This window comes from Artemia sp. Qi Xiang Cuo, chromosome 10 (genome assembly GCF_049724085.1).
Source record: "Artemia sp. Qi Xiang Cuo chromosome 10, ASM4972408v1, whole genome shotgun sequence".
Taxonomy (NCBI): domain Eukaryota; kingdom Metazoa; phylum Arthropoda; class Branchiopoda; order Anostraca; family Artemiidae; genus Artemia; species Artemia sp. Qi Xiang Cuo.
Genome location: NC_142803.1, coordinates 41011368 through 41033867, shown reverse-complemented (window position 1 = coordinate 41033867; position 22500 = coordinate 41011368). Strand labels below are relative to the sequence as shown.

The 22500-nt window shown below is 37.1% G+C and overlaps 1 protein-coding gene across 2 annotated transcripts in view; it reads right to left on the bottom strand.

Moving 5' to 3' along the window:
* RanBPM (Ran-binding protein M) overlaps window positions 1-22500 on the bottom strand; it is a 102143-nt gene that overhangs the window by 52170 nt on the left and 27473 nt on the right. For both annotated transcript variants that reach the window (XM_089095425.1, XM_089095426.1), the window contains exon 2: window positions 6869-6980. In XM_089095425.1, the coding sequence (XP_088951551.1) occupies window positions 6869-6980 (112 nt within the window). The remainder of the gene's footprint in view (window positions 1-6868; window positions 6981-22500) is intronic.

Genomic DNA, 22500 nt, shown 5'->3' with positions numbered 1-22500 from the left:
TCAAAAAACTTCCACCTTTACCACCTAGGAAAAAACCTCCCTATTCCCAGCAAAATCCCTTCCCTCTTATCACTCCAGTTAACCCCTCCCAAGTTGAACCCCCTGAAAATACCACCGTCTTATTTCCCTCCCAAATATTATCAGACAAGAGTGACCCAGGTTTAAAAGATGTGGCCCCTTTCTCTCAAACCCTCCTTGCTCAACCCAACCAGAAGTTTAATCCTGCTTTTCAAACGAATCCCAGCCTTCATCCCGAAAAAGATGCCTCTCATCTCCCAGATCCACGTTCCTCCTACCCTCCACTGTCTCCCACAATTAACAAACAAAAAATTGCCCTCTTAGTAACCGTTTTACTTTCCGAAATTTGCTTGTTACGAACGCCGAAAGCCTGAATTTCGACAAATTGATCGAGCTAGAGGCCCTCTGTCAAGTACACAAAATTGATGCAATTGCCATAACTGAGGTACAAGCACAGAACCCTGATTTATTGAAAATTAATAACTACTCCCAATTCATAAAACTTCGTCTTCATGATCAACCCCTACGTAAAAAGGGAGGTGGAATACTATTATTTGTAAATAATTATCTCTTTCCTAAATTAATTCATGCTCCCAACCTTTCAGATTACGATGAAATCATTTGGGCAAGTGTAAGACCCAAAGTTTTACCACGCCCCTTTAATTTGATTGTGTTTTGCTGCTTCTATTATTCCCCGAACCAAAACGTTGCACAAAGACAGCGATTCTACCAACAACTGTATAGTAGTGCCGACTTTGTCCTATGCAAATTCCCGAACGCCGGTATTTTCTTAGCAGGTGATGCTAATGATTTTAAGTTAAATCCCCTTTATAGTTTCCTAAACTTAAAACAAATAGTAAAAATACCAACAACAAAAAGAAATTCTATCCTTGATTTGCACCAATATGCAGGCCTTCTATGCCCCTCCTGTCCCCTTGACCCCGTTAGGAGGAAGTTACCATTTTTGTTTATTAACGAAGCCTCTCAATAGCTTTAATCATACATTTTCTTACTGAGTTCTCTTATCGCCCAATTTCTAATGATGGCCTTTACACCTTTGGATCTAGGATTACCAATGAAAACTGGCTGGCTCTCAAAGGAAAAAATTACATTAATTTTAAAGTCTCTGAATTCCAGATTCTGATTAAAACAAAATGCATAAATTCATTTCCAGGGAAAAAAAAAAGTTAAAACAAGTTCTAATGAAAAACCATACATACATTACTAGCCAATTGAAAAAAACTAATTAGAATTAAATTGAATCTACTAAAGAGTGATAAAACAACCGAAGCGAACTCACTGCGTAAACATATAAAAAATGAAATACGTAAATCTGCTTCTTCATATTACAAATGCAAAGTCCAGGATTTATTTTCTACAAAGCCAAAACAATGGTATAATAGAATAAAGAAAATTTGTGGGAAAACACATAATAATATAGATTTCCAAGAAGACCCTTCAGTTACAGCCAATGATCTGAACAGGTTTGTTTCTACCCTAGTTCAAAACCTCCCTCCCCTTTCTTTTGACACTCCTTATGATTTGTGCTCTCTCAATTCTCCCGTTATTTTGCCCTCAGATGTGGAGACAAAAATTAAGAACATTAAAAAGTGTAGTACATGTCCACTAGACATCCCGATCGTACTAATTAAAGCCTTTTCTGACAACCTCTCAGAACCTTTGTCCTTACTTTTTAATGAAATTACCTCTACTGGTAAGTTTCCAAATTGTTGGAAATTAGGTTTTATTACTCCTGCAAAAAAGAAAAGTAACAAGCAAAATTTTGACGGTGTCAAATCTTTTTAGCTGAGTGGTTGAAAGTAAAGATAATCCGAAATGTTGACCAAAGACAATTCGGAAACTACGCTCTACATCTACTACCCACTATCTTGTTCACCTTACGGGCACAATATACAAAACACTCGAAAAACCCAATACCTGGCTCAATGTTATCGCTGTTGACTTGCAAAAAACTTTTGATTTAATCAACCACAATATACTATTAGGAAAGCTATCTAATGACTTTCAAGTTAATATATATATATATATATATATATATATATATATATATATATATATATATATATATATATATCCACTTTAAACGATATTGCAAATTGAATTCTAAAACAAAAAGTACCACATTATTAACTCCCGGATAATTTTTTCACCACTGGAACTAAAAAAATTAAGTATAATCATAGTAAAAAACAAATCATTAGGCCTACTATAATGAAAAAATATAGGTAATAACAATGTCATTACTCTGTTTACTTTCCAGAGCAGTCAGCTCCAGGACTAAAGCCGGTTTAAAGGCACAATTATAATGTAAAGCGTCACACTTTACCCGAGGGGCTAATAACTGACCGTCGCAGGTGTCCCTTCCTTCGTGACTCCTGCACACCTGAAACAGTATGTTCCTGGAAGCGAAGGAAGACAGTTTTATCTTTGGCTTATTGAAAGCGTAGGGCACGTTTTTTACGGCGGCAAACTTTCTCCTCTTGAGAGGTTATCTTTACTTGATCGTGTTGTTTACTGCGTTCGACATTGGAGATCCTGGGTCCTAAAAAGTGGACATTATGCTTTGAAAGATAATTTTATTAAAACAAATCTTTACCAATGCCTAGAGATAAATATGCATTCCCTAGTGTTTCTCATTCGTCGATTCAAAGGGCTTGGGCTCGAACGTCTTTTCAGAACTCTCCGACATGAATAGCCAACCGTGTGAAGATTTTTTTTGCAAGATGCGGTCTCAAACCAGCACTTACAGTGCTGTAATAAACTCTTTTTTCCTCCAACTTCTACATCGAATTCGTCGATATGAAAGTATAACGGATTTTGAAGCTCAATATTCTAATGAACAGTTGTCCTTGCCCAAGGCCAAGCGAGTTAGATCCATTGGTGCTGTGTCTGTTAGTTCCAATTTTTCTTTGCCCGGGGACGATGAAATCAAGCTCGAGCTAGGGCGAGCTCGTATTGAAAACCAGCGAATAATGAAAGCCTTGATACCCGACGACGTACTTTCTGCTTTCGGTCACCAAGTACCGAATGTTCGTCCTTCTGTACTTCACGACAGTGACTCAGAGGAAAATACTCCGTCCGATAAGCAGGAAAAGGCTTCCGCGACTGACACTGAATCGGGCTCGGAAAGTGACGGCATCTTTGAAGATTTGCCAGTGATTGCTCACTGTGTGAAACACCAAGTTGAGAAAAATTGGGTTAGTGAGCCTGTGACGAACATGAAGAGTTCTAGGTTTTGTCTTGTCAAGACTTCTGACGGCTTCAAAACACCAATAAAAAATCCACGCTGTTGTGGCTTCTGAGGGAAATCTCTGAGAAGCTGAGTAGTGACCGATTAAAACGCGTGATGGTCTAGGGACGACAAGAAGGACTACGCGAGTCGCCCCAAACCAATGCAAAGCTTAGTATGAATCAGAATGTTGTATTGGTGACTGGTGAGTTTACAAACCAATTGGCAGGGAAAATAGAGTACTATTCGGGCGGGTTATACAGTTTGGTTACTTGTCTGGGCAAAGATGCTACTCTGTTGACACGCAGAATATGGCGATACCGTTCCCTGACGACATACGAATTGTGTGCCAGTGGTTTCAGCTGAATGCTGATCTCATATTAACTGCCGTATTGGCAGACCAGGGTTACTGTGACTCCAGCCTGTATATTATGCATTCAGCAGAACCCGTTTCTATGGAAATCGGCACCAACATTGTCTTTGGCTTTGACTCAGACGTCTTCACAAAGCTGAATTCATTTATCCAGAAGAAAGGGTTCCACTTTTTTGTTGTCTTGTCAGCATCACAATCATCATGTTAAAAATGGCACCTAAACCCAAAACTGACCTCAAGACCATAACCACCACCATCGCCATATTCTGTGTGTCAACAGAAGGAATTTTGTTTAACATTTTTCAGAGGTAGTTGTTATTTTTTTTTCCCTCCCCTTCTCCTCTCCACTCGGTCATATCACCTAAACTTCAAAAAAAGAAAAAAATTTATTATATACCAGTCAATGTATTAGTGGACATGAAGGCATACTGCCGTTTAACTTTTTCTTGCCAAATATTTATCGCTCCCCTCGTTCCATGATGTCCTTCCCTCTCTAGGAGACGCTTTTCCGGTGGCATTTTGACTTCAATTTCTTAAAATTCATTTCCTTCAATTTTCACTTATACGAATTCGAACTTTAAAGGTGGTCTTTCAAAAGGCTTACTCTTACAACTTTAAAATTTTTTAACACAAAAAAAACTATTTGCTCTCCGTAGACTGGGCGTCCTCCGTCCACAAGAAACCCATTCTTGCGTTGGCACTTTTTTCCTTATTTTTTTTCAGCCATTTTTACGACCAAACTTAATAAAAAAAAAATATAAAAAAAATACAACCAACCCATCAACATAAAACCAAAAATAACCTTAATACCAACGGGCATGAGGGCACAGAACTGAACAGAATCTTGAACCATGTCTCTTACGGACGAAGAGGCCACCCATGGCGGGACTGGTCCTTCCAGTTCCAGTGCATTCACCCCTCATCCTCCATTCGCTTAATTTCTTGATAAAATTTTATGCGTCTCGAATGTATTCCGAGATATAGGGCAGCGGAAACGATGAATACCATCGGAAAACTTGTTATGCTCAGTAGAAGACTTAGTAGTAGAAGATTTAGTGTTTATACTTGTGCTAACCGAGCTTAGTTTGATTTACTTTAGCTCATTTGTCCAGTTTCTTAGGGTTGTCATTAGAGGTGTGAATACCGAGATAATTACTGAACCGCACCAACAAATACATGATAAACTAGTTATTTTTTTTAGTTGGTTGCTTTACTTAGTAGTTTTGACTAATAACTCGATATTAACAGTTTTTCGGACTGTTGATTTACAGTTTTCTTTTCAAATACCCACAGGCCTGGGTTTAATACCAAGAAAGTTGGATTCTAAGTACATTCGGGAAAAAGGGATCTGTGTTTCTTCCGGATTCTTTCGTGTCAAAGCAGCATTTTTTTTTTTTTTTTAGTACAATTAAGAATCCGAGATCCAAGGGTGCGTCTTGGCACAGCCACTAAACAGAAAAGCAGGTATGATAAATGGGAAAGGGACGTGTGAAGACGTGATAAAAGGCAACTTTTACTGCTGGCCAAGCCATATTGAGTAGGACTACGAAGCGTGACGTCAATTCTTGGGCGGGAAATTCAAATAACAATGAAACGTGGATGCGTAGACACGTTTTTTCGGAGCTTTGGCGAATTGTTTTGGCCTAAAATATCTGTCGTAGATCCTACTAATCCACCAGAACGTTTTCACGTCGAAATAATACTAGGAATATTGACAATCAGTTGTTAGTTACAACTAGAAACCACGTTTCACGGTACTTTGAATTTCGCACCTTACTTTTTACGTCATCACCGCGCAGCCCTATGTCGTATAACTTAAAAACCGACATCCGGGATTTTTTTTGAAATTTCGGGATTTTTTTTTTGAAGAAAAATCGGAATTTTATTTTTGAGCTGGTGGCAACGCTGCATGTGTAATAGGAAAAGGTGACACCATCAGTGCCATCGTAGGGTTATCTAGTTGTTGCATGGATATCAACAACTTGCAGTTCTCCGTTCTTCTTCTTTAGGTACATATCAGTTGTATTCAGTCTTGGGGGTTCTTTTCCTTGCCAAATAAACCCGTAAATGTTTTTTTCCAAGTTTTAAAAGATCGCTTTTGAAGGTGCTTCCACAGACACCGAATAACAGGCAAGCTGTATATATTTACATATTGCGCCCTTTGGAATATTTTATAAGTTTCCTTCCCTGTCCATTTTTAATGCCTCCGGAGGCATGCCTCCGGCGTGCCTCATGCCTCCAGGTGTCCCTCAAAATGCCCAGTTGTTAACCCCTCGACTTTACCACCTAATCCGGGTTGCAGCGATAGCTAGCAACCTAGTAGGAGAACATCACACCTCGTCCGAAACCCCTATATAGGAAACTAACCGTCTCTTGGCTCGAACAACAAGGAAAATATATTAGCTTGAAAATTAAAAAAAGGTGGCTGGAACCACGATATTCTGCATATACGGCATCTTTTTTCCTTTTTGTTCTCCTCAGATAGCTTGGTACTGGAACATCGTAGAGAGCTATTTAATCGCTCATTTTAAAAGGAAATTGATATGGTTAAAAACTTTTTGCAATTAAAAAAAATATGTTTTTTTAAACTCTAATGAATTTTTTTTACAAAATTTCACTCAAAGTAGTCATAACATGAAAACGAAGCCTTAGAACTGACTGCTCTATTTATGTATATTGCACTGGTTTATTTTTGGTTTCTTTCAAATGCTTATGTAATTTGCATTATTTTGGAGTACTTATTGTGCAGTTTTCCTGGTCACTCACCAGCAAAGTATGCTATCAGCCATTTTCACACTTGGAATAGATAGAAGGCAGACTGACAAGGCAGACTTGCCACCTGAAACTGTAAAAAAAAGACCCATCACCGAAAATTGTCAGCACTGAGTTGGGCTGAAATAGCCTGTGCCACGACTAAAGCACAAGAGAAGTAAGCAAGTTTGACTGATTAGTAACTGTGCCTTGTATCTTACACTGAATCGGTCCATTTCATTTTGGATGATTTTTGCTTCATCTAATGTGATTTTTACATTGGGATTCATACATTAATTTTCAAATGTGTTTATATTCCATTTTTAGCAGCCAGTGATTTGAGGGAGCGTAGAAGCTTAAATATACAGTGCAAGGGTATTTGAGGGAGCTTAAAAGCTTAAATATATGATGCAAGAGTAATAATGAAACTGCTAAAGTATAAATTCTAGTAACAAGATTTGGGAAAATGCTATTACCCGTCTCTTCCTTTGCTAACAATCTTCACTTCAAAATAATAAAGACCACAGGAAGCTGGAATTGGATTGGCTGCCCTTACACTTGCTGCATCTTTGTGAGACTGACCTTTTCCTAAAAGAATAAAAATTAACCAACACCAAAAAGTCAAGACAAAAATAATGAGAACAAAATAAAAAGGATATGAGTTCCAAGTGTTCAATGTTAACAATTTATCAGTCAATTCATTAAGTCTGTGGGGGGAGATTCCTGCTCACAGGTATAATTTCCTGAACTTTGAATTGCATGAAACAAAATTAATATCTCAAAATCTTTATTGAACGTTCTTGATGAAATAATGAGAGTGGAAGAGACATTAGTTGTCTTCCAATTTCTTTCGCTTATGAAAAAGGGGACTAGCCATTTCAACTTACAAGTTAATGATCCATGTCTGAAGTTTCTACTACAACGCGTTCTATAAAAACCTTAATGTCCCCTGGGCCTAATTTACAACCCTTGTTCTGAGGGCTTTAGGGGGGGGGGGGTTGTCATCCTCAAAGACCTAATTTCCAGAACTTAAAACTACGTTGAATAAAATGGGTATATCAAAATTTTTATTGGATGTGTTTCGGGAAAAGGTGGGCGTGAGAGGCGGGTTAGTTACCCGCCAGTCACTTTTGACTATCAAAAAGGGCACTAGCCCTTTGAGTTTCCAATTGAAAGAATCTTTTTTAAATTTTCTACGACAACGCTTTCAATAAAAACCTTATATGCCCCCAGAGTATAACTTACAACCCATGCCCTAAAGGCTGTGGGGGACTGTCCTCAAAAACATAATTTCTATCTGGAAATCAATGTATTTCGGGAAATGTTGGGCGTGGAAGGGGTGTTAGTCGCCTTCCAATCACTTTCAACAATTAAAAACGGCAAAAGCCCCTCCAATTCCAATTGAATGAACCCTTTTTGAAATTTCTACGACAACTTCTTCGATACGAAGTGCCCTGCTCTAAAGAAAAAAATCAATAAATAATACATTGTACCAACATCGTTCTCATATGCCCCAAGGGCATACCTTGAAACACTTGCCCAGAGGATTGTGGGGGAGTGTCCTCCTCATTACTTAGTCCCAGTTTCTTGCCTGGTTTCCGAGTGTCCCCGTTCTTTACTTAGGCTGCACGATGCCGCTGGCTATGATTTTTGCATCAACCTTCTATATAAGCCTTATATGCCCCCAGAGCATAACTTAAAACCCTTGTAATGAGGCCTCTGAGGGGGGTTATCATACTAAAAGACCTAATTTCCAGATCGTTCAACTACATTGAACAAAATGGATATCTCAAACTTTTGATTGGATGTGTTTGGGAAAATGGTGGGTATTAGAGGGGCGTTAGTGGCTCTCCAGTCACTTTCAGCTATTAAAAAGGGCGCTACCCCTTTCAATTTCCAATTAAATGAGCCCTTTTGAAGTTTCTACGACAACGCTTTCAATAAAAACTTTATATGACCCCAGAGCTTAACTTACAACCCTTGCCCTGGGGGCTATAGGGGGGAGGGGTTGTCATCCTTAAAGACATAATTTCCAAAACTTTTAAATACGTTGAATAAAATGGATATCTAAAAATTTTGATTGGATGTGTTTTGGGAAAAGGTGGACGTAAGAGGGGGATTAGTTGCCCTCAAATCACTTTCGACTATTAAAAGGGTACTAGCCCTTTGAATTTCAAATCGAATGAGCCCTTTTTCAAGTTTTTACGACAAAGATTTCAATCTCCTCAAAAATATGTTTTCTATCTGGAAATCAAATACGCTGAACAATATGGATATCTCAAAATTTTATTGGATGTGTTTGGGGGAATGAGGGGCATGGGGGGGGCTAGTTGCCCTCCAAGTACTTTCGACTATTAAAAGAAGCACTAGCCCTTTGAATTTCCTATCGAATGAGCTTTTTTGAAGTTTCTACGACAACACCTTCTTTAAAAACCTTATATGCCCCCAGGGCATAACTTAAAACCCTTGCCCTGACGTCTGTGGGGGAGTGTCATCCTCAAAAAATATTTTCTGTGAGGAAATCAACTACGCTTAACAAAATGGCTATCTCAAAATTTTGATTGGATGTGTTTAGGGAAATGTTGGGCGTGAGGGAGTGGGGGCTAGCTTCCCTTCAATCACTGTCAACTATTAAAAAGGGCACTAGCCCTTTGAATTTCCAATCGAATTAGCCTTTTTTGAAGTTTCTACGACAACACCTTCTATAAAAAACCTTATATGCCCCCTGGGCATAACTTAAAACCCTTGCCCTGAGGGTTGTGGGGGAGTTTCCTCCTCAAAAACATATTTTCTATCTGGAAATCAACTACGCTGAACAAAAAGGCTATCTCAATTGGATGTGTTTGGGGGAATGGTGGGCGTCGGGGGGGGGGGGAGGGCTAATTGCCCTCCAATCACTTTTGACTATTAAAAAGGGCACTAGCCTTTTGAATTTCCAATCGAATGAACCTTTTTTGAAGTTGCGACGACAACACCTCCTATAAAAAACCTTATATGCCCCCAGGGCATAACTTAAAACCCTTGCCCTGAGGGTTGTGGGGGAGTTTCTTCCTCAAAAACTTATTTTCTATCTGGAAATCAACTACGCTGAACAAAAGGGCTATCTCAATTGGATGTGTTTGGGGGAATGGTGGGCGTCGGGGGGGGGGCTAATTGCCCTCCAATCACTTTCGACTATTAAAAAGGGCACTAGCTTTTTGAATTTCCAATCGAATGAGCCTTTTTTGACGTTTCTACGACAACGCCTTCAATAAAACTCTTATATGCCCCCAGGGCATAACTTAAAACCCTTGCCCTGAGGGTTGTGGGGGAGTGTCCTCCTCAAAAACATATTTTCTATCTGGAAACCAACTACGCTGAACAAAATGGCTATGTCCAGCAAGATAGGCTGGACATAGACATGTCCAGCAAGATAAGGTGGTGTTGAGGTTTCTGTAGAAAATCTTGCTGGTGGTGTTTCAATATTATGATCTGACATCCCATACTAAAATCCATTCAGCATCGACCCAGTTTTGATCAGCTCCTTTATTGAAGGTTTCTAGGATTTGAGACTGGATAGTGGCTCAGACAGACTGTTCTAGGGTGGGAGGGAACAGACTGAACCTGCAGCTTCCTGGTTTGTCCTCTCATGGCAGTTGAGAGTGATTGGGAGAAGACATGACTTAATAGGTAACTTTCCAGCGACTTAAAAGTAGTTATTACATCTCTTCTTTTCCTACAATATACTAAAGCAGGGAAATTGAGCAAGGTGAGACATACCTCATTGGTTTCGTCTTGGAGTGTTAGGATAAGCTTTCATGCTCTTCTTTGAACACTCTTCAGTAACTTCATATCCATCTTATAGCTGGGGGAGGCCAGGGTTATGCCAAATTCCGGGTGAGGGCAGATCATGGTTGTACAAAGTTTCATTATCACACATGGCTTCCTGGTGGTGAATATTTGGTTGATGAGGCCAAGGGCTCAGTTTGCTTTGGCAACTTGAGCTTGAATGTAAAAGAACTTCAACTCATAGTCAACAATGACCTCCAGGTTCTTCTCTGAACTGACTGCCTCAAGTTGGGTGTCTTCTAATGACATGGATGTTTTGTATTGTATGTCTAAGATGTATGACTTTGCATTTTGAGGCATTGAACTCTAGACAACAATCCAATGAGCATTTGGATACCTGGCTTAAATATTCTTGTATATTCAACTGGTTTATATTTTCTTGGGCCTCTCTTAGAAGCTTGCAATAGTCTGTGTATAGCATCAAAGAATTCTTCAAATTGGTTATACAGTTTTTGATGTAAATGCTGAATAATATAGGACCCAGGATGGTCCACTGAAGTACTGGACTCTGGGCTGGATGTAATTAAGAAAAGACAGAATTGTCATTCCAGTTGCACACCAGCATCCTCTGAGTCCTGCCTGTTAGAAAGGCTTCTGTTCAAGCTACTATATCTTTGTGCACTTTAAATACCTTTAATTTGAAAATCAGTACTTGGTGTTGAACTTTGTCCAAGGCTTTTGCTTGGTCAAGCAGTATTACATTCACCAGTATACCAATATCTAAAAGTCTAGTCATAAAATCATATGATTTGATTAGGTTAGTATCAACTGAATATGCTTTTTAAAAACCATGTTGGCTTTTGCTAAGCAGTTGATTTTTTTTTAGGTTGGAGGCCAGTGCTTTGTTTTATGATGCCCCCAAGTACTTTACATACAACCAATATGGGACGTATAGGCCAATAATTGGTAGCAAGGTCCCTTCTCCCTTTCTTGTGTATTCGCTTAATATTAGCCAGGTTCCAAACATTTGGAAGTATTTTGGTAGTGAGGGGCATCTCAAACAATGTTGCAATTGGTTCAGTAATGTATTAAGCTATTTATATTGACAGTCTTGAGTGTAGGCAGCTCTGTTAGCATCAAGCTTTTAAGCCTATTTTTGACATTTTCTTTATAAATAACTGGCATGGTCATTGGTTCTGGAATTGATTGCTCTTGTAGAGGGGCTGGTTTGTTGGTTACAGGTAGGGCAGAGAAATTGTTACCAAAGCTGGAGTTCAATAGGTTTGATTTTTCTTTTGTATCTGTAGCTTTTTTACCACCTTCTCTCATTGGGTTTGGAATATCTCATCTGGATGGGCTAGCTTCTGAGACATATGACTAAAACATCTTTGAATTTAGTTTAGAATCAGCTGTAATCACCTTTTCATGGTCCCTCATAACCTTCCAAGCCAAATTTCTTAGTATGTTTCTATGTTTCTTTAATTTGTCATGGTGGTTGTGTTATTTCATTTCAAATTCTTGGCCCATGCTCTTTTTACTTCTTTTAGCAGGTATGGAAGCCTTTTAGGCAGTTGAGACTAATATTTGAGGTTGATTTTCTTTTCAGCACCTAAAATGGTTACCTTAAATGTTTCCCAGCGTTTCTCAATGTTCCCATTTATAACTGCATCCTCACACTTGACCCTTTGTTTTACTTCCCCTCTTTAGATTCAAACTCTCCTCTTTCTGCCTATTTGCCATATCCTGCTTGCCTGAATAAATCAATTTCATATGACCTAATTCTTGAATTCATACTACGAAATTTTCATAGAATCTACACAAAGTGCTTTAGCTCCCTCACAACCAGATAACAAGAAGGCTTCAGGTCCTCTACTTGAATAGAGGTCTATTTTCAAGAAGACTAGAAACATTTTCAAGTTCAACTCGATGCCATTATCTTTACAAATCAGCACCAATTTGGTTAATTGGTGCTGAAAAAAGCTACATGTGTCCACCCTTAAGTGTAGAAAAGAATTTCTCATTACTAGCCATTGTGACAGGCAGAGTAATGAAGATTTGTATAATCTTTAAAACTTTCGAATATGCTATTAACATTGTCTTCAGATAATTGTAAAGGTAAACGAGATCTTTTGGCTTATTGGCTAAAGAGCTGATGTATCTTCTTGCAAGATCCATTTACAAGGCCAATGAGGTTATGTCAATGTAAGCTTCTTTTTAATGCACTGCTACTGCTAGTTTTTAAAAAGTGCAGTGAATCAACATCTAATGTAGAGATTGACTCTAGAAGTGGAAGAGCATTCATGAAGCAGCTTTCAAACTTGCATCACAATCTGTCTATCACAAGAAAATAATCCCTACCAAAAGCATCTTTAGTTGATTCTTTCACTTCAGCAAGACTGCTTTTTCCCAAAGTCAACATGGTTACAAAATCACATAAGCAGGAAGCTACTTACAGTGTATGCTTTGGTCTTATACATGAAGAATTATAATTCTGAAAATTTTGCAAAAGGTCTGAAAAAAGTTTGTGACACAGATTTTTTTTTCTGCTATATGGAGTGTAAATATAAATTCAAATGTCTGAAATCAGATGACAAGTCAGTGGGCCTGAGCTGCCAATTCCCCATGAATAAATGTTTTGGTAATTGATAGAACAGCCAAAATACAGTTGCATCTATTCAGTACTTTGTTCACTGATGTACACCAGCATGCCCATCTTGTAGTAGATGATTTCTCCAACAGAACAACAGTTATGCCAGTGGCATTCTGAGCATTAGCAAACAGTTGGTGGCTTATAGTGCTATTTGCAATAAAAACATATAGCTCTTGAAGTATGGAGGAAAAAGATGGCATTTGTCTCAAGCACTGAAGGCAATTACCCAACACAAGCTTGAGTCTACAAGCATGGCAGTGAATGTAAATTGCATGTAGTGCAATTGCTTTAATATGGGCTAGTATACCTGGAAAGTGGCTGCTCATGGTGCTGGCTTGGTATTTTCACAGTAAAATTGAAAAAAAAAAAAATTTGCACCCTCCCTCTGGATATTGAACAAAGTAAATTTGCCCCCCCCCCTCTAACCTTAATTTTCTTGAATTAACACCAATTGATAGGTCTGAGTTTTTCTTTCAATGCCTATTCTTGTAGAGCTCTTATTTGTTTGTTTCTTTTTCACGTTTTTCAAACAAACACAACTTAGAAACAATAAGTAATTTTTTTTCTTGACAGTAGAATCCAATTCAGTGAATATTTTGATCCTATTTCCAAGGGCCATCTTCAGCACAACATCAACAACAAAATATATATATATATATATATATATATATATATATATATATATATATATATATATATATATATATATATATATATATATATATATATATATATATATATATATATATATATAAACTTACATTAAACTGTGAACTTTAAAACTAAAAATGTTTTAAAAAAACTTTTAAAGCAGCCCTAGCATCCTTACTTCAACAAAGTTCAACCAGAACTGATAAATAAAATGATTTTATTTTCATAATTTTATTTTTCAGTCCTGGTTGAACTTTGTTGAAGTAAGAATGCTAGGGCTGTTTTAAAAGTTTTTTTAAAAACATTTTTAGTTGTAAAGTTTGCAGTTTAATGTAAGTTTGTATATATATATATATATTTTTTTTTTTTTTTTTTGTGTGTGTTGTCCTGAAGACAACCCTTGGACATACTGCTCAATGCCTTTTTTTATGCTCTTTCTAAATATACTAATAGTTTTACTTGGAAATTCAATTTTAAGCCCTATACAGGCCCTCAAAGATGATACCTGTTTCTTTTATTTAGATGCTGTCAGCATTCCTCTTGTTTAAACTGGTTTACCTATGAATTAAATTGACTGTGAAAACATTGAGAACCAGTAAATACATAGAAAATTTGTAAGGGAGTTTTTTTTAATTTTTGGCACATGACAAGCTAAGTTTGATCAGAGACTCTTTCTTTGTGATATTGAGTGAAATACAGTTTAATCATAGTAGAAGAGATTGGACTATATAAAGCATAGTTGAAGAATAGTGTCAATATGGACAATCAGGCTGGCCCCTCAGGTAGGGGCCCAGCAGCACCTATTAATGTCAGACATTACTCAATGGTTCATAACCCTATGCAAATGCCTATGAATGGGGCTTCCGGACCTCAGATAATGCGAATGCAGTGGAATGTGACAAGCCCTATGCATTTACCCAGTATTTATGGCCAACAACTATAAAGCAATGGATCTATACCAATCACATCAAATTCATCTCAATATGTTTGTGCTGTAAATGGCATGAACAATGGACTTGCAGTGAGATAAGTAATGTCCCATATATATGGACAGCAAGTGCTCAATAACAGCCCCACTGTAGATTCAAATGAAGGATGTAATACATCACAGTATGCATGGAAGGTGAGCAACAGATATAGCAGTTTAGAAGTTGAAGAGTGCAAGTTGGAAGGAAATGTTCAGTCCCTACCTGAAATAAATTTTGAAAGTGATGAAATGACCATGATAAACCCAAGAGAAGCCGAGGGATTATATTGTGAAGAAAAGGAAAGAAGAAAAATAAGTGAAAAGAAGGGTGGCATCTCCAGTTAGTATTGACAGCATCCAAATGGAAAGAGAAGCTCCAAAACGGCAGTTTTTCTATAGAAAAGGTGATATTCAGACAACCAGTGGCCAAGTAACAAAAAGCAGAAATCAACCAAGTGTTAATCTTCCTCAACTAGAGATTCCAGAAACTGAAATGATTTGTGGTAGTGTCATTATCAAGGCTGTTGAGCAAGGTGCCAAATTCACCAACGAACGTGAACTCAAAATGTTTTTGAAGGAGAAGATAAAAAGTAGGTTCGACTTTGATATTAATAGAGATGGTAACAACATCTTCCTGCATTTTAAGGAAGAAAATGCACTTAAGACTGCTTTGGAGATGAAGAAGGTGCTGAACATTGAAGTTAAAGTTATAAGAAAAGGAAAATTAGCAAGAGGAGTGATGAAAGGTATCCCATTGTACTTATCAGAAGATTAGATACAATCAAGTATCCAGTCTGTTGTTGCAGTGAAAGATGTTATTAGACTACAAAGGTATAACAGAGACCTCAAAAAGCTAGAGGACAGCCTATCAGTCATGGTAGTTTTTGAAGCCAACATTATCCCAGGTAGCATTTGGTGTTGTGGAAGAAACAGAGACATTTTGCCATACCATAGGAAGGTAATGCAGTGCTATAAGTGTCAAAAGTATGGACACTTACAAAAAGACTGTAAATCAAAAGAGGTTTGCCTAAGACGTGCAAAGAGCCACCAAAGCCGAGATTGCCCACTTAAAATGGGAAGAACAGATTAAAGGACCGATAAATACAAGTGTGCAAATTGTAAAGAAAATCACTCATCAACGTCTTCAATTTGCCAAATAAGAAGAGAAAATCAAGAGGTTGCTGAAAAATATGGTATGGATTTCAAGAGAGCAAGGATTACATATAGAAACTATGCTCAAGCAGTGCAATCAAACTTGAACCCAGAAAAAAGAATAATAAGTAAAACTGCAGCGGGGTGTGTGTGTAACTGAACCACCGTGCAACTGAACTCCCGTATAACCAAACCCCCGTGCAACTGAACTCTCGTTTAACTGAACCACCGGGCAACTGAAACCCATTTAACTAAACCCTCGTGTAACTAAACCCCCGTGCATCTCAACCCCATTTAACTGAACCCCCATGTAACTAAACCCCCGTGGAACTGAACTACCGTGAAACTGAACCATAGTGCAACTGAACTCCAGTGTCAGTAGACCCCATTGTAGCTGACCTAACTTCAGACTGAACCACACTGCAACTGAACCACAGTCCAACTGAGCCCTCATGAGACTGAACCACCATGAAACTGAACCACCATGCAACTGAGCCACCATGCAACTGAACCACCATGTAACTGAACCATCATGTAACTGAACCACCGTGCAGCTAAACCACCATGTAATTGAACCTTCGTGCAACTGAACCACCGCGCAACTGAACCCTCGTGTAACTGAACCATCGTGCAACTGAACCACTGAACTCAGATTTTCAGTTCTCTAAAAATATTAGGCAATATCATTGGGTAAAACACAAGCTAGAATTTGTACATGTTCAACCTTGTTGAAATTGTTTGTTTCGTAAGTTCATGATATAAACGCCTGTTAAAAGTATTCACGAAAAAGCTTTGTTTTATTTTTGCAAAAGAAAAAGAAGATCCGATGTCACAAACCATTAAAGCTGATTTATTACTCGTTTTTCAGATGAATCAGACCTTTTGGACGTTAAGTAATAAACATAGGTGTTGAAAATATTTGACCTTTTTGAATCTAGATAACGAATTTTGATCAGATGTCCTTGAGGAGATTGCAACTAAAAAGGACATGGGAGGGGGACTGGTTGCTCTCCAGCCTTTTTTTTAACATTCCTTCTACTTGCCCTGAAAGTTTTAACTTCATATCCTCAGATTTTTACCCTTAGCTGTTCTCGACACATTGCAGATACAACGTCTTTTAAAACTGGATGCACATTGTACCTCTTGATTTAGTTGAAGAACTCCTAAATATTTTCCAAACAATGTGACGGCTGATAGCATCAACCATTGTAAATATTCCTGGTATTTCATTTTCACAACCAATAAAGGCATAAATGCTTTTTGATTGTGTTTGGCATTCTTCTTGACCTTTCCCTAAGGTTTGACCTTAATGCTGCATGCTTTTTTTTTATTTATAGGATCAAACATGCCATCTTTTCTTGATAAAAAAAAAACATGTTAACAATAGGCAACTTGTATAACTTACAGCCCTTGCACCAGAGGCTGAGGGTTATGAACCATAGTTATTTAACTATGGTATAGTTATTTAACCATTGACCTGTTTTAAATAAAATGATCGTCTCAAAATTTAGATCAGATGTATTTGGGGAAAAAATAGGGTGGGGTGGAAGCCCTCTGATCACTTTTAACTCTAAGAAAGTGCACTGTAAATATTGATTTCTAATTGAATCAGCCCCCCCCCCAAATTTCACACATTTTTTTTTTATACAAAAACCTTATGCGTTAGCAATGATCAACTAGCTTAACTTACAGCCCTTGCCCCAGATGCTGCTGGTGGGGTTGTTAACCCCAAAGGCATGGTTATTTGACCTTCAGACTTTTTTGAACAAAATGTTTATTTTTATTTTGATCGGATGTATTTGGGGGGGGGGGGAGGAAATGTCGGCTAAAAGGAAAAGGCTGATTGTCCTCTGATTACCTTTGATTCTACATAATTGAAATTGAACTTTCAATTTCTAATCGAACGAGCCTCCTTCAAAGTTTTTACGACAATCCCTTCTATAAAAACCTTAAATTTTAACAATTGGTAACTTGCAATAACATACTATTACTACTACTAACAACAACTCACCACAGCACCAAGCCGCCTGAGGCCAACAGAGCTACGCACGCTCCTCCTCCACCCCCATCTATTCAAAGTCTCCCTTTTTACACCCGCCCATGAAGTTCCCATTTCCTTTATATCTTTCTTTATGACGTTTTCCCACTCCAGACGAGGACGACCTGCTTTCCGTTTAGCCCTAGACGGTTGGCCGAAAAGAACAATCTTCGGCAATCTGTCATCCTTCATCCGCACAACGTGGCCTAGCCACCTCAACCTTTCTTTCATTATAGCCCTAGAGAGCGGTACTGAACCACATTTTTCGTGTAGCCTATTGTTTGACATACAGTCAGTCAGCACGGTACCCAGAACAATCCTTATACAATTTCTAGCAATTTTTTTTGGAACAGCTTAGCGTATCAAGATGAAACTTCTGGGGCATCTACCTGCTACTACTGCTATTAATACTGCTGCTACTACTGTCTCTACTACTACTAATTCAACACTATTATTACTACTACTCCTACTACGACCTCTGCTACTATTAAACTAGGACTATTAAGGCTACGCATATCAAGTTGAAAATTTGACAGAATAGGGTATATGAACTAAATCAAAAGACACTATGTGCATGCAGATTTTCAAAATGGCGTGTCTCGAAAAGGGGATTTGTGTATTAAGTTGAAACTTTCACAGAGTGCTTAAAGGGAAAGTCAGTTCATCAAAAGGAAATATATGCACCCTCAGGCCTGGATTTACCACTAGGTCCCTAGACCCGGACCTAGGGGCGCATAATGCCAAGGGGAGCAATAAATTATCACTGAGTAATTTTTCCTGACAACAACTGGACTGATGTGATTAATTGTCGCCAGGTGCACTCCACCACGCTGTCTATTCACAGAAAAGTGACTTTAAAACACACAGGAATTCTAATTACAGGAATTTTAATTACATTTACTGCTACTGCTACTACAACTACTACTACTACTAGTTCGACTGCTACTTCTATTGCAACCACTTGTAAGCTAAAAGTATTAAGATGAAAATTAAGCAACTACATGAACATATAGGTTATCAAAAGGATATATCGGAAATGGGGTAGCAACAGTTAATTGTACTAAGTTGAAACTTCTAGGCCATGATGAGAGGAATCTTCAGCTGACCAAAAGGCAATATGTTAATACTACTGCTGCTACTAGCACTAGTGCAATTACTATTAATACTACTACTAATAATATTATTGGGACTATCATTACACCTGTACCTAACGGTAATGAACGGTGTGAAGGTGGAATTTTCAGGGAATGTTGAGGGTGGAAGGTGAACTGAATCACATCACGCCATCTGTATACAGGTTGCCAAAGGGCGCATCAGCAATATCCTAGGGACAGTTTGGTATGTTGAAGAAAATAAACGGTGCTCTGTGCATACTGCTACTAATTCTACTACTGCTAATGTGCAAGCTAAGGGTATTAAGGTGAAGCTGTCAAGGAATATTTCGGCAGATATTAAACTGAATCAAACTGACTATGGTTATGCACATTCTCAAAAGGGTTACACAGCAATATCTCAAGAATGGCTTCCATTAATAAGTTAGACCTTTCAGGATAAATTGTGGGTGGGGGACTTCGAACTAGCCAGAAGGCTCCATATATATGCTACTAATATTAATTGGCAACTAGCCCCCCCCACGCCACTTTTTCCCCACATGCATCCAATAAAAATTTTTAGATAGCCAATTTGTTAGAAGTAGTTCAAACATCAGATAATAAAAACTGCGAGGTTGACACAAACCCATTTTTTCACTTTGATATTGTTCCTTTAATACCAGTTTTGATGAACATTTGATTTTTTTTTTTTTTTAAGTTTGATTTTGAAATAAGAAATTTTCAAAAACTTGTAACTTTTTGCAATCAAAAACGAACAAAAATTAATTTAAAAAAAATTTCCTAAAAATAAGTTTTTCAAAGAAAAGTAGACCTTTTTAAACTTAAGCTCAGCAGATACAAATACCTGTTAAAATTCAAAATAAAAACGACCAGAAATTACTATTAAAGAATAAATGAAACCCAAAACGAACAGAAATTAAATAAACAATCATAGCAAAAAACATACAACAAGTAATAATATAAATAAAAGTTCAAATAGGGATAAAATCCTTTTAATAGACAGTGATGATGATAACAGTGATAGAAATTCACAAAATACCAGATATTTCGGTCACATATACAGTGACCGTCATCAGTAGTAAAACTAAACTAAAACAATTTGAAACAATAGTTTATATAATAAATCAAATAACACTATATATTGTTTAAATCTCTAATTCTTTTCAAAGCAAAGGCGGAAGTTATTCTCTGTGACCTTCTTGGATTCGGTTCATTAGCGTTCAATGATATAACATTTGGACAAAGGTCAACTACATTGGGTGAATTGAACTTTACTCTTTCAGATTTCAATAAATTATCATAGATAGAGTTCAGCCCTTATTCACCTGTATCCCGATTCAAAGCAATATTCTTGAATAGATAGATAGATAGATCGTGTATTTCAAAAAGCCCAAGAGCCATATACACACAAAAAATATGAAAATAGAAAAATTACAACAGATTCTTATTCTTGAATAAGATTTTCTTTATTTCAAGAATTTCACAAAATTTTGCTTTAAACCCCGATCCCTAGAAATCAAAGAGACATTCTCGAACAAAATAAAATGGTCTGGAAAATTAAAAATATGTTCTGAAAGGGCTGAAGAAAAATCTTCAGACTTAGAATCTTGCTTTAAAGCTGAAGAAATTGAATTTTTGTGTTGTAATAATCTCATTTCCAAACTTTAGTTAGTACGTCCCACATATGAGTTTCCGCAAGCACATGGGATATGATGTTGCCCCAATGAAGTTAGATCCTTCCCAGAATTTATAAAACTACCCAAAGTATTATTACTCTTTAAAGCTACCCTTAGACCATTGCTTTGTAAAATTCTTTTAAAATTTTCACTTAGCCCGGGTACATATGGTAAGGAACAAAAAACATCCTTCTCCCGAGTTGTCTCCAAGACTTCCTTGGAAGTATCTAGCAACCTTTTTCTTCTTCTTGAAAAAGTCTGGTTAATTAACCATTCTGGATGTATGTTGCTTATTAGTATTTTCCTTAGAAAAGACAACTCCTCCTCAACAAATTTTGGAGAGCAAATACTAAAGATCTGATCAGTTAAAGATATGATCAAACCAATTTTAACTTGGCGAGCGTGACCGGAACTATAAGACAAAAATCTATTGTTATTTGTCGGTTTTCTGTAAATTTTAAAATCCAGACTTTTTTTATTTTTCAAAAGAATAAAATCAAGGAAAGGAAGTTTCCCATTCTCTTCTAATTCAACATTAAACTTTAAATCCCCCCCCCTCAACAATTAAGATGTTCCAAAAATCCTTTTAATTCCTCCTCCCCATAATCCCATACTGAAATAATGACATCCATATACCAGCCCCAAAAATTAGGTTTTAAAAAATATGAATCTAACGCAATTGTTTCAATATTCTCCACAAAAATATTAGCTAATAAAGGGGATAAAGAGGCCCCCATAGGTAAACCATTTATTTGTTCGAAATAGCCTACTCCCCTCTAAATTGAAAAAAATAAGAGAACTTATTGCACAACCTTACTAAATACATAATTACAGAAAATTCCAAATCTGTTTTGCCACTAATCAAATCCAAATTTCTTAACAGCTTTCCTTCTAGAAGAGTTTCGGCTGCTTCTACATCAATATTTGTGTACATTGATACAATGTCGAAGCTTGAAAGCAAAGAATTCAAAGAAATTTCTACTTTTTTCAGTTTTTCAACCAAATTCGAAGAATTCTTAATATACGACATTTGTGTAGACAAAAGTGGTTTACAGATTGACACTAACCATTTGTTCAAAACACTTGTTGGTGACCTTGTACTTGACACAATTGGTCGTAATGGTGGGTTAGGCTTATGAATTCTGGGAAGTCCATATAATTTAGGGCACAAGGAACTGCGTGGCAGGCATTTGTAATAGAGTTGAGGTGCAATTTTTCTTCATCCTTTAAGTATTTGAATTCGTTCTTAAACTTATTTGTAAAAGAGTCTGTTGGATTAAACGATAGCTTCTTGTATGTTTTTTCATCATTTAGAAAATTTCTTACTTTTGAATAGTAGTCCTCAGTATTCATCACAACTAAAGTGTAACCCTTATCTGCTTTTGTAATGGTAATTGAACCATCCGTTTTCAAGTTTTTAAAATTTCTTATGTCTTTGATGGTCGTACTGGAAAATGCCAGTTTCTATACAAATTAGACAGGCTTTTCATAGTAGAAGCTCTTACTAAGCGAACATCTTTTGTTAAATTTGCGTTTTTATGCAAAGATATTTCTATTGAAGAGATAATGTCTTCCCCGGGGGCTTTATCTGGTTTAAAAAAAAATTTTGTACCTCTTTCAAGCTCTGATTTTTCTTGCATTGTTACAGTTCTTGATGAAAAAATAGCCATACCTGGTCCAAGAATTGACGAAGTTATTATCGCATTATTTGTTGATAATTTCGAAAATTTTTTTAGCAATCTTTCTCTGGAAAGGCGAAAGTCATGATTGAAGTGATTTTTTCCTGTTTGTTGAATAAAACAAAAGTCACTTACACTAACCTTTTTTTGTATAAGATTTTCCAGGGAAAGTTTATCTCTCACTATTAAAGCTCTTTTTACCGAAATTTTATTCGGTACAACCGCAACAGACAACAGAAACAGATTTGCGTTTTTATGCAAAGATGTTTCTATTGAAGAGATAATGTCTTCCATGGGGACTTTATCCGGTTTAAAACAAAATTTCGGTAAAAAGAGCTTTAATAGTGAGAGATAAACTTTCCCTGGAAAATCTTCTATAAAAAAAGGTTAGTGCAAGTGACTTTTGTTTTAAAAA